This window comes from Equus przewalskii, chromosome 3 (genome assembly GCF_037783145.1).
Source record: "Equus przewalskii isolate Varuska chromosome 3, EquPr2, whole genome shotgun sequence".
Classification (NCBI taxonomy): domain Eukaryota; kingdom Metazoa; phylum Chordata; class Mammalia; order Perissodactyla; family Equidae; genus Equus; species Equus przewalskii.
Window position 1 is genome coordinate 18,931,537 of NC_091833.1, and position 12,081 is coordinate 18,943,617.

The 12,081-nt window shown below is 43.7% G+C and overlaps 2 protein-coding genes across 6 annotated transcripts in view; both read left to right on the forward strand.

The window, feature by feature from the left end:
* Window positions 1-12,081, forward strand: part of TANGO6 (transport and golgi organization 6 homolog) — a 192,532-nt gene that overhangs the window by 71,122 nt on the left and 109,329 nt on the right. The window lies entirely within an intron of this gene.
* Window positions 7,391-8,760, forward strand: LOC103549720 (probable ATP-dependent RNA helicase DDX28). Its single transcript, XM_008518251.2, is given in 2 exon segments — window positions 7,391-8,307; window positions 8,309-8,760. Coding segments are annotated over 2 exon segments (1,257 nt in total). The 5' UTR covers window positions 7,391-7,476; the 3' UTR covers window positions 8,735-8,760.

Here is a 12,081-nt window from a genome sequence, read left to right on the forward strand (position 1 = left end):
TAGATGGTAATCATTGCCCGACCTTATGAATATACTAAAAGTCACTGAGTTATGCACTTTTAAAAATAAAAAAGAAACTTTAAAAATTCAGAACAGTAATTTTTCTTGGAGCTTACGACTGTGACGAGGGGGTGGGCAGGATTTAGACATGTGCAGATGGAGTGAGGGGATTAATGCTGAAAGAAAAGCAAAAGTAGGAAGATGTTCAAGAGCAGGGCAAGTCTAAGGGATGGTCGGCAGTTCAAATTGTTAGTGGAGCAAAGTGGGCGTGAAGGGAGGAGTGGGACCGGGCTGCAATGCCCGGCTGCTGGAATGCCAAGACAAGGCATCTCAGCTTTTCTTTGTGTCTCTAGGGAGCCTTTAAAGTCTTGTTGCCAGCCCACCAGTAATGTCTTGGTGATGGCTTCCTGGATTTGAAAGTATCCTGTGTATTGATGGTTATTTCTTATGTTTCTTTTGTTCGTATCTTCACTCGTGATTTATTGAGCACCAACCAGATATCAGATGTAACTTACATTTTTTCATTTACTTCTCCCCACAACCCTGTAAGAGTTAATATATTTAGCTCCCCATTTCAGTGGGTGATGGAGTCTGGAATCAACTCGAGCCAAGGCTCTTATACCTGTCTCTACTTCCCTCCTCTCCCCATTCTATTTTCCCACCTTAACTGAAATCCTCATGGCCTCTGCTCTTGCAGACAGTAATATTAAGCAATTAAATACTTCTGAGTTTCTTGGTTTCCAGGGCTCATTTCAAATCCTTTACCTCCTGTTCATGTAAGCTAGCTGTCACAAAGGCAGGATTCACTACCAAGGATGCGACTGTGAGATGCCTTGGGATAGAGTCAGTTGCTTAAATGTCTACTTTATAAGCTATTAAGAAGGTATAAGTACCTTCCCTGCAGAACAGCTATTTAAATTTTGCCCTGGAGCCACTCTTTCCTTAGTAAAGTTGGAATTTGAAGGCAAGTAAAGGAGGATAAAATAGAGAGCTAGCTCACAAGTAAAACAGCAAGTTCCTCTTTAGACTTATCTTTAAGTACAATAGTAGTTTACTCTCTAAGGAATCAATCCCTTTTGTTGGAACTACTTTGAGGTAACAGCTGGAGGGGCACCCTGCTCTCACTTTTCCCTCCCAAACTAAAAAGCAAGCAGCCTACATTACCCTTCATTTCAAATACAAATTAAAATTCCTAATCCCACCAGATGTGATTAAGATGATCCTTGAAGCTGTCCACACACTTAATGAACCCAATTATATTTTTTATTAACCCTGACATAGTTCCTTTTGTTGCTGAATCGTAAGTTTAACATTTTTAACTGATTAAAGCATCAGTTTCCGCCTCTTTGATCACATCGAGCTCTTGGGCACTGGTCAAAAAGTGCCCTTAAATGGTGTCTGTACAGTTTTGGCAACTCATTTTTCGATTCTTACATTAGACTTTGATACTTGGTTTTGTTTCCTGACCTTGTGGTATCTCTGCTGTCCCTGAAGAGGCTGGAAGGTTGGGAAGGAATTGCGCCTCCAGGGAATGGATCAAAGACATTGAGCTACCAAAGACCTAATTAGGTCATCTCTCCCGTCCACCTGCCAGGGCATGATTGCTGAAGTTTTCTTTCTTAGGAGAAGGCTGTTTTAGAAGCGCTTTTGCACTTTATGTCCAACTTTGATTTCCATTATTGGTAACCTGACTTTACATAGAGGCAGAAAGAATTGTAAAACATCTTTGGCCATTGACTTTTTTTCTTAGTGATTTAAAATGTTCATTCATTCAACAAATATTTATTGAGCATACTATGTGCAAGGTCGCCATGCTTGGTACATTGCTAAGAAAAACAGTCATGCCCTGTCTTCCTGGAATTTACAGTCAGAAGTGGGTGAGAGATGGAGCAGAGCAAATTCACGTAATCACACAAACAAATGTGAAATGTGACTTTGACAGGTGCTGTGAAGGAAAGATACACAGTGACCTGAGAGCCTGTGTTAGGGGCATTTTACCTGACAGAGAAGGGAAGGAGGAAGCGACCCATAAGCTGAGATCTGGTGGGTGATTAGATTGTGAGTTAACCTGGTAAAGAAGGGAGGGAAGAGTATTCCAGAGTGAAGGAGCAGCAAAGCGCAGTACTGTGACAGAGAGGAGCCTGCAGACAGGAAGGACTGCATGAATGCCTGTGTTCTATGGGGCCCGTAAGATCAGTGAAGAAGGGGGTGGGCTGGGTGGGCTCCAGGCAACCCCACTCAAACCAGGCGCTCTGCTTTTCTCTCTTTCATTGAGCCTTCCCTAAAGATTTCATGTGAAAATAAGGTTCTGCTGCTTTTAAAACAACAACAAAAGGATTTGAAAAATCACTGTGTTAGACCATCTACCTGACCTAGCAAGGAAGTTTTATAACATGTTATATGTGATGTGTCATGCCACACACATCTGTTGTCACCTTCTCACCACTGCCAGATAATGCAGTCTCTCTTTAAGCCTGTTTTCATGAAATGCGGTGAATATGTTTGGCTATCTCTACAAATCTCTGGACTCAGTTTCCAACACATAGCCCTTAACCATGATGAAAAGCATTCTAATTGCAGATGAAAAAGGTAAAACCATATGGAGTTATTTAGTCCAGTGATCTTCAAATAATTAGTTTTTAGCAGTGGAATTCGTTTTTCAAATGAGATCTGACATGAAGGTGTCAAAAATTAAAGTGGTCTTTATTTTCTTCTTCGTACCTTTTTCCTTATATTTTTCACATTTCCTAGTATGAACATTTATTGATTTTAAGATCAGAAGATAATGTTTTTTAAATTACTTGGCTGTTTGGGAAAACTGAATTGTTTCATGATAACAAGTTTCAGGGACTAGCACAGATTGAAACTGTGGGCTCCCTCTGTTGTAGTACCCCTGTTGACCTTTTCACAACTAGGGATTACTAAGGCACAGGGTGACCATGACTTTTTCACCATAAAATTATATGATGACAGCAGAACCTTACTGACAAACAGATGTTTTTCCCAAGTGGTCCTTTTCTTAATGAAATGGTTGCTTAGAAACCAGACCATAATAATAACTTTTCTATATTTAGTTTGTAAAGTGATTCAGTTTGCAAAATTATTAAGTCAGAGAATACTAATTAGATAAAACTGAACATATCCATTATTTCTTGTCTTGGAATTCAGCAACCAAATGGTTAAATTAGTAGCTAAATTTCATCCAGATGTGTCTATCCAGATGTTATGCATAACAAGGACATACAAGGAGAACGAAGGTCCTAGAGCTGCCCTGCTCTGCTCTACACTGTTTCGCTAGTGGCACAGTGTATTTGATCTTTCATCAGTATATATTAGAAGCTGAAACATGTAACACTTATTAGGTTGCTGAGAGGATCACTTAGGTGAGCGGGTCAAAAATTACATGTGAAAATGTGAAAGTAACTTCAAGTTAAGCTCAGTGAGACAGCAGTGTAAAGGAAGGGCTGAGTAGTGAAGATACTTGTTTAGGATGACAAGTGATAAATGGAAAATCTGACATGCTAACTATTACTAACAACAAAGAAACCTTAACATGCTCCGTGTTTGTCAGGTGAATTAAAACCTTGAATCTTACATTCAAACTAGACAAAATCTAGAAGAAAATACATTTCTGTTTTCCATTTCCAGTAATGGTGAAATAGCTCAGCTGAAAACAACTATTACACAGGGTAACATATTTAAAACATTTTAAAAGCATTAAAGAACTAACAAGAAAGCAGAGAATTACCAAGCCAACATCTGAAGAGACAGCCAGAACCCTGGAAGATAAACTGAGTTTAAGAGCCTGCATTTGCCCTTGAGGGCATCTGCTGAAATTAAGCTGTGAGTATCAAGGCCTTGAAGGGCAAGCTGCAGAAATGAAAGCCCAGACCCAACTTGGAGCAAGGAGTCTAATGGAAGACCTCCAGCGTTCAGCTTAGACCTCAAGGGAGTGTACCTTCAGGCGAATCACAAGCAAAAAGGCTCCCCTCCACCTCAGCCCCAGGGACTGGGAGGAGCATTGTCTGGGCCTGAAGTAGAGCAGGAGGGAAGAAGGAAGGAAACCCTCTCCCTGGGAGATTGTAATCACTGAATGGACCACCTCTCCTGCAGATTCACATTCTCAGGATTCAGGATGTGTCAAGCAGGAAATTAGAGTTTGAATTGTTTCTATACTGGTGGCATCTATGGGTGTCTTGCAGAAATCAAAGCATATCTCCTATGGAAGAAGGCACCTTCACCCTAGACCCCCAAAGAACCTCCACAACAATTTTTAAGTTTTCATTTCTATTTTAAATATTTTAATAATTAAATTTTATTATGGTTATATATATAACATAAAATTTGCCATTTTAACAATTTTTTTTAATTTTATTTTTTTTACTTTTTGAGGAAGATTAGCTTTTAGCTAACATCTACCGCCAATCCTCTTCTTTTTTTGGTTGAGGAAGACTGGCCCTAAGCTAACATCCGTGCCCATCTTCCTCTACTTTGTATGTGGGACACCTGCCACAGAATGGCTTGCCAAGCAATTCGTAAGCCCGCACCCAGCATCTGAACCGGCGAACTCCGGGCCACCGAAGTGGAACATGTGAACTTAACCACTGCCCCGCTGGGCCAGCCCATAACAATTTTTAAAAGTACAATTCAGTGGCAGTAAATATTCACAATGTCGTGTCACTCTGTCTATTCCTGAAACTTTTTCATCACCCCAAACAGAAACTCAGTAACCATTAAGCAATAACTCTCCATCTCTCCTCCATAATAATTATTTAATTAATAAGTATTGTACATTTATGTACAACTAGTACATGGTCACAAATAACCAAAGACATGGAAACAAAGTCCCAGAAGACTTTCTTGAAAAATTGTTTATTTGTTCATATTTTTGAGGAAGATTAGCCCTAAGCTAACATCTGCCACCAATCCTCTTTTTGCTGAGGAAGATTGGCCCTGAGCTACGTATTCCTTTTTAAAGATTTTATTTATTTTTCCATCTTCTCCCCAAAGCCCCTCAGCACATAGTTGTATATTTTTAGTTGTGGGTCCTTCTAGTTGTGGTACGTGGGGTGCCACCTCAGCGTGGCTTGATGAGCAGTGCTAGGTCCATGCCCAGGATTCGAACCAGTGAAACCCTGGGCCACTGAAACAGAGCACTTGAACTTAACCACTCGTCCACGGGGCTGGCCCCCCCACATATTCTTTATCTAATCATCAGTCAATGGGCACTTGGGTTGCATCCAAATCTTGGTTATTGTGAATAATGCTGCAATGAACATAGGAGTGCATAAGTCTGTTTTTATTATTGATTTCAAGTTCTTTGGATAAATACCCAATAGCTGGGTCATATGGTGTTTCTATTTTTAATTTTTTGAGAAATCTCTATACTATTTTCCATAGTGGCTGCACCAGTTTACATTCCAGCCATCAGTGTATGAAGGTTCCCTTTTCTCCACGACATCTCCACGACATTTGTTATTTTTTAAAATTTTTATTTATTTATTTATTTTTTGAGGAAGATTAGCCCTGAGCTAACATCTGCTGCTAATCCTCCCCTTTTTGCTGAGGAAGACTGGCCCTGAGCTAACATCTGTGCCCATCTTCCTCTACTTTATATGTGGGACGCCCACCACAGCATGGCTTGCCAAGTGGTGCCATGTTCACACCCGGGATCCAAACCAGCGAACCCTGGGGTGCCGAAGCGGAATGTACGCACTTAACTGCGGTGCCACTGGGCCGCCCCCCTCCAACATTTGTTATTTTTTATCTCAGTGATTATAGCCATTCTAACAGGCCATAAGTGCTATGGCCATAAGTGATAAGCCATATCACTTAGGAGTGATATCTAAGTGTGGTTCTGATTTGTATTTCTCGGGTGACTAGTGATGTTGAACATCTTTTTAGGTGCCTGTTCGCCATCTGTATATTGTCTTTGGAAAAATGTCTGTTCATATCCTCTGCCCACTTTTGATCGGGTTGCTTTTCTTTTTGTAATTCAATTATGTGAGTTCTTTATATGTTATGGAGATTAACCCCTTGTCTGATATATAATTTGCAAATATTTTCTCCCTGTTGGTGGGTTGTCTTTTCATTTTGGTCCTGATTTCCTTTGCCTGGCAGAAGCTCTTTAGTCTGATGAAGTCCCATTTGTTTATTTTTTCTTTTGTTTCCCTCTTCTGAGTAGACATGGTATTTGAAAAGATCCTTTTAAGACTGATGTCAAAGACTGTACTGCCAGGGCCGGCCCCGTGGCTGAGTGGTTAAGTTGTATGCTCTGTTTCTGTGGCCTGGGTTTTTGCTGGGTCGGATCCTGGGCACACACATGGCACCACTCATCAAGCCGTGCTGTGGCGGCATCCCGCATAGCACAACCAGAAGGACTTACAACTAGAATATACAACTATATATTGGGAGGCTTTGGGAAGAAGAAGAAGAAGAAAAAGAAAAAGAAGATTGGCAACAGATGTTAGCTCAGGTGCCAATCTTAAAAAAAAAAAAAAGAGTGTACTGCTTATATTTTCTTCTAGAAGTTTTATGGTTTCAGGTCTTACCTTCAAGTCTTTCATCTATTTTGAATTTATTTTTGTGAATGGTGTAAGAGAATGGTCTACTTTTGTTCTTTTACATGTGGCTGTCCAGTTTTCCCAAACTGTTTATTGAAGAGACTTTCCTATCTCCATTGTATGTTCTTAGCTCCTTTGTCGAAGATTAGCTGTCTGTAGATGTGTGCTTTTATTTCTGAGCTTTTGATTCTGTTCCATTGATCTGTGTATATGTTTTTGTGCCAGTACCATGCTGTTTTGACTACTACAGCTTTGCAGGATATTTTGAAGTCAGGGATTGTGATGCCTCCAGCTTTGTTCTTTTTTCTCAGGATTGGTTTAGCTATTTGGGGTCTTTTGTTGTTCCATATGAGATTTAGGATTCTTTATTCTATTTCTGTGAAGAACCTCATTGGGGTTGCATTGAATATGTAGATTGCTTTAGGTAGTATGGACATTTTAACTATATTTATTCTTCCAATCCATGAGCATGGAATCTTTCCATTTCTTTTTTTTTTAAAGATTTTATTTTTTCCTTTTTTCTCCCCAAAGCCCCCTGGTATACAGTTTTATATTTTTAGTTGTGGGTCCTTCTAGTTGTGGCATGTGGGATGCCGCCTCAGCATGGCTTGATGAGTGGTGCCATGTCCGTGCCCAGGATCAGAATGGGTGAAACCTTGGGTTGCCGAAGCAGAGTGTGAACTTAACCACTTGGCCACTGGGCCAGCCCTCCATTTCTTTACATCTTCTTCCATTTCTTTCAATAATGTCTTATAGTTTTCAGTCATAGTCTTTCAGTATAGTTTCAATTATAGGTCTTTCACCTCCTTGGTTAAGTTTATACCTAGGTATTTTATTCTTTTTCTTGTGATTGTAAATGGGATGGTATTCTTGAGTTCTCTTCCTGCTAGTTAGTGCTTGTTAGTGTACAGAAATGCAACTGATGGGCTTCACTTGTCTGGGTCTGGAGCCTCGCGTGCGGCTCATGCTACAGGAGGCTGCTCCCGAAGTCGTTTGGCCTACAACTGTGCAGTCGAGCACCATCCCCTCACTACTTCGCGGCCGCCACATCCTTTGCGCTGCAGACCCCGGCAGTAGCAAGACTCTCAGCTACCTATTACCTCTGCTTCAACTGCTCTTGGGCCGGCCACACCTGGACTCCCAGCGTATCCCTGCTCCTCAATGCCTGGTCCTTGTGCCTTCGAGACAGTTAGCCGAACAGTTCCGTGCCGTGGCCCAGCCCTTGGGCAGCTCCCTGGGCCTCCAGGTGTGGGAGCTAGGGAGAGGCCATGGCAGGAGTAGGATCAAGCTGCCACTGTCCAAACAACCTCCAGCAGATGTACTAGTGGTCACTCCGGGAGCTCTGTGGAAGGCCCTGAAAAGACAGCTGATCAGCCTGGAGCCCCTCTCCCTCTTGGTGTTGGATGAGGCAGACACACTGCTGGATGAAAGCTTCCTGGAACTAGTGGACTACATCTTGGAGAAGAGCCATATAGCGGAAGGCCCAGCTGACTTAAAAGACCCCTTCAATCCCAAAGCTCAGTTAGTGCTGGTGGGGGCCACATTTCCCGAAGGTGTAAGCCAGCTGCTGAGTCAAGTTGCCAGCCCAGACTCTCTAGCCACTATCACCAGCTCCAAGCTCCACTGTGTCACATCCCATGTCAGACAGACATTTATGAGGCTGAAGGGAGCAGAGAAGGTGACTGAGTTGGTACAGATCCTCAAGCAGCATGACAGAGCATATAGGACGGGCCCCTCAGGAAGCAGTTCTGGTGTTCTGTAATAGCTCCAGCACTGTGAACTGGCTAGGCTATATTCTAGATGACCACAAAATCCAACACCTCAGGCTGCAGGGACAAATGCCAGCCTCAATGAGGGCAGGTATCTTCCAGCGCTTCCAAAAGGGCTCCCGAGACACACTTCTCTGCACAGACATAGCTTCTCACGGCTTGGACAGCACCCACGCGGAGCTGGGTACCAATTACGATTTCCCTCTCACCTTGCAAGACTGTAGCCACAGAGCGGGGAGGGTGGGCCGAGTGGGAAGCGACGTGCCAGGAACAGTCATTAGCTTTGTGACCCATCCCTGGGATGTGAGCCTGGTTCAGAAGATTGAGCTGGCAGCTCGCCGGAGGAGAAGCCTTCCAGGACTAGGGTCCTCGGTGAGAGAGCCTTTGCCCCAGCAAACCTGACTGCAGCTGGCTTAAATATGATGCCATAACAGAGATCTTTCCCTGTGCCCTGGGTGGGTGAGCACACTTGTCATTAGGATGTGCTAGGCTGCCCAGTCACCTCCCCGAAGGCCTGGTAAGCTGCTGGCCAGCACGGGAGGGTGAACTTCTGAGCATGGCTCTCTGTAGTCTTTCACATGACTCATGAAAAATAAAGTAGATTTTGGCTTTGCCTTATATCATGATTTCTAACAATAAATGATGTTTTTATGGATCTCCCCTAATGATAGTTACCATTGGAGCAGAATTCATTGGATTCTGAGAAGATTCACACTCCAAACTATCACACCTAGGACAAAGGGTCTTTCAACTGATGGTTTTAGTTTGTAAACATTTAGGTTTTATTTCCTGCCCCTAAAACACCCATTAAGTTCCCAGGAAAAGGGAAAGGTGAAGTAACTAGCAGTAGGGAGAAATCTTCACCAGCAGTGCCCATGGCAGGTTTGGGCACTCTTGGTGAAATCTCTGAGAAGTACTGGCAGAAGAATACAAGGCAGACTGACGCAGAAGTGTGGCTGGCTGTGCATTTCCAGGCTCTGCCTTCTTTTCTGTCTCTTGGTGGCAGAGGAAGAGGAGAGGGGATTAAACTGTTTTACAGAACTGGCAAAATAAGTGTATAGCATCCTGTGACTTATAGGTTCCAGTCTCTGCTGCATGATATAAGTTTTGCCTAAAGTAATAAACAGTTGAGAGTCGAAATATAATACTCCACAAAACAACTTAAAAATACTTGCACACAGAAAATGATAAAGTTTCAGACAGCAGAAATGGGCCCAGGGCAGCCTTTGCCAAAAGAGAATATTGTACTAAATGTGCAATCATAGCTCTCTTTTCCATATGAAGAAACTGAAGCTCAGGGGGACAAAGAACTTACTCAAAATCAGACAAGTAGGTTGGACAGAATCTAGTCTTGTCTGCACCAAGGTTTGTATTCTTAACCACCATGCTAGTTTTTTTCAAATATGATACATGCACAGAATTATTCTACATCTGTATTTTCCTTGAATATTCCTTCTTTACATCTATGCCTGGGGCGGTTTTTAATACTGCCCACTTTGACTCTCAAAAGTGACCCAGTTTAGACAATAATTTGGTCACCCTATTTGGACCACTATGGTGGAATTGCCCAGGAGCATGTTAAAAGTGCAGATGTTTTTGGTGAGGGAGATTGGCCCTTAGCTAACATCTGTTGCCAATCTTCCTCCTTTTGCTTGAGAAAGATTGTTCCTGAGCTAACATCTCTGCCAGTCTTCCTCTATTTTGTATGTGGAATGCCGCCACAGCATGGTTTGATGAGCACTGTGTACATCCGCGGCCCTGGCAGATTTCCTAGCCCCCATCCCGATCTGGATAAGTTTTCTGAGGGTTGGCCCAAGAATCCATGTATGAGTATTTCTAAGTTGTTTTGTGTACTCCCCAGGTGAGTCTCAAACCCTCTTAAGTTGAGAAACCTTTTGTGTATGCTGTTCCACCTTCCCCAGAGACCCAGCCAGGTGCGGATAAAGTTTCAGTACCCCCACCAGAGCAGAGGGGTGCTCCTGGACAAGTAATCTCTCTGGAGCCTTAGAGAATCTGAGGGGTCTCATGCTGGCCCACCTGCCGGGATGAACCTCCTCCAGAGCCCTCCCCAAAAGCAGTCTGCTCTAATTAGGCCTGACTTCATCTGTCCTATCGTGTACCACACTGATCAGGCAACTTAGGAGTAGAGAGAAGTTGCTTCTCAACTGGGGTTGGCCAACCTCTGAAATAGTAGCCCGGGCAGTCTCTACCTCCTGGGCACATCCCCTCTGCAACAGCCCCAGTCAACAAATGTCCCATCTTTGCTTATTCAAGGTCAGCCACAGGGGCCCCTTCCTAAGGAAGGTTCTTATTGCTGGGAAGTTCTTGGTGACATTGTATCAAAGGCTGCCTGAAATATAGTTCCTTCCCATGGGCCTGATCAGGCTAAGAGCAGAGTTGTTTCTTTCTTCCTCCTCCGAGTAGGACCAGATCGGCTTGTAGTAACACCTTTTGACAGCGTTGATCAGGTTTTTCAGCTGGGCTGCTGCTGAGCCCACATCTCTTCCTTTCATGCTGATGGGATTATCATTGTTTGCCCTGTTGGAGGAGAGAGGAGTGTAATGATTAGGTTGTCACTCTGGTTTTTTTTTTTTTTTGAGGAAGATTAGCCCTGAGCTAACTACTGCCAATCTTCCTCTTTTTGCTGAGGAAGACTGGCCCTGAGCTAACATCCATGCCCATCTTCCTCTTATACGTGGGACGCCTACCACAGCATGGTTTTTGTCAAGCGGTGCCATGTCCGCACCCAGGATTCGAACCAGCGAACCCCAGCCTGCTGAGAAGCGGAATGTGCGAACTTAACAGCTGCACCACCAGGCCGGCCCATGTGTTGTCATTCTGTATGATGTCATTTTGTCATGAATTTGTTTTGAATTTCATGTTTAAAAGGGCCCATCTTTCCCACTTTGCGATGTCATTCAGGACCGTCATTTTGCCTTGGGCACCTTTAACATCTCTCCCAGTGTCCCTGGAATGTGATGAGCTTGTCCTCATGTTTCTGTCAGCCGCAAATCCGGAGTCCCAACATGGAGCCCTGTCATGGAGCAGAACACCTCTCCACTACCTGGGTAGCCTTGGGTAGACCCCTTAACTTCTCGGGTTTTGGAGTCCTCAGTTGTGAAAATGTGAAGGTTCTATGAATTTACACTTGAAGCAGGACAAGATCAGGAAGAGCTCGTCTTTGCTTTTATTCTTCCCACCTGGAATATCTTCCCTCCTCTCCATGGGTCCAAATCTCACTTGTCTTTCAGGCCCACCATCCAGGTGCCTTCTCTCATTTCCAATCCACACAAATCTCTGCCTCTCCAGCTGTTGAATACTTAGGGTCAGTGACATACAACCTGGCTGTCTCTTAAGCTAATCTTGCCTCTCCATCCAGTCTCAGAATATGGGTTTCTTTTGCCCTCCTGTGGTCCCTGAGGCTGTGCCAGCCCACAAGTATCCTCCACAGGGAGTGGCTACTTGACTAGGGCATGAGTGGGGAGGGCCAGGTGTGAGGGCCCGGGCAGGATGCCTCTCTGCCTCAACCTTACTCTCCTCTACAAAACCTCAGGAACCTGAAGCCTGCCCCTCAAGTCACAGATTCCTTATGTGACCTCACTGGGTAGTGATGACCTCACAAACCTCACAGTTTCCATGGCAGGATAACCACGCAAACGTGGTGCTCTTAGGGAAACTTCTCGACTAGTTCTCTACCAGATACTGATCTGTTAGGTTGCCTGAGAGAGAATGTCTGACTGGATCTTCTA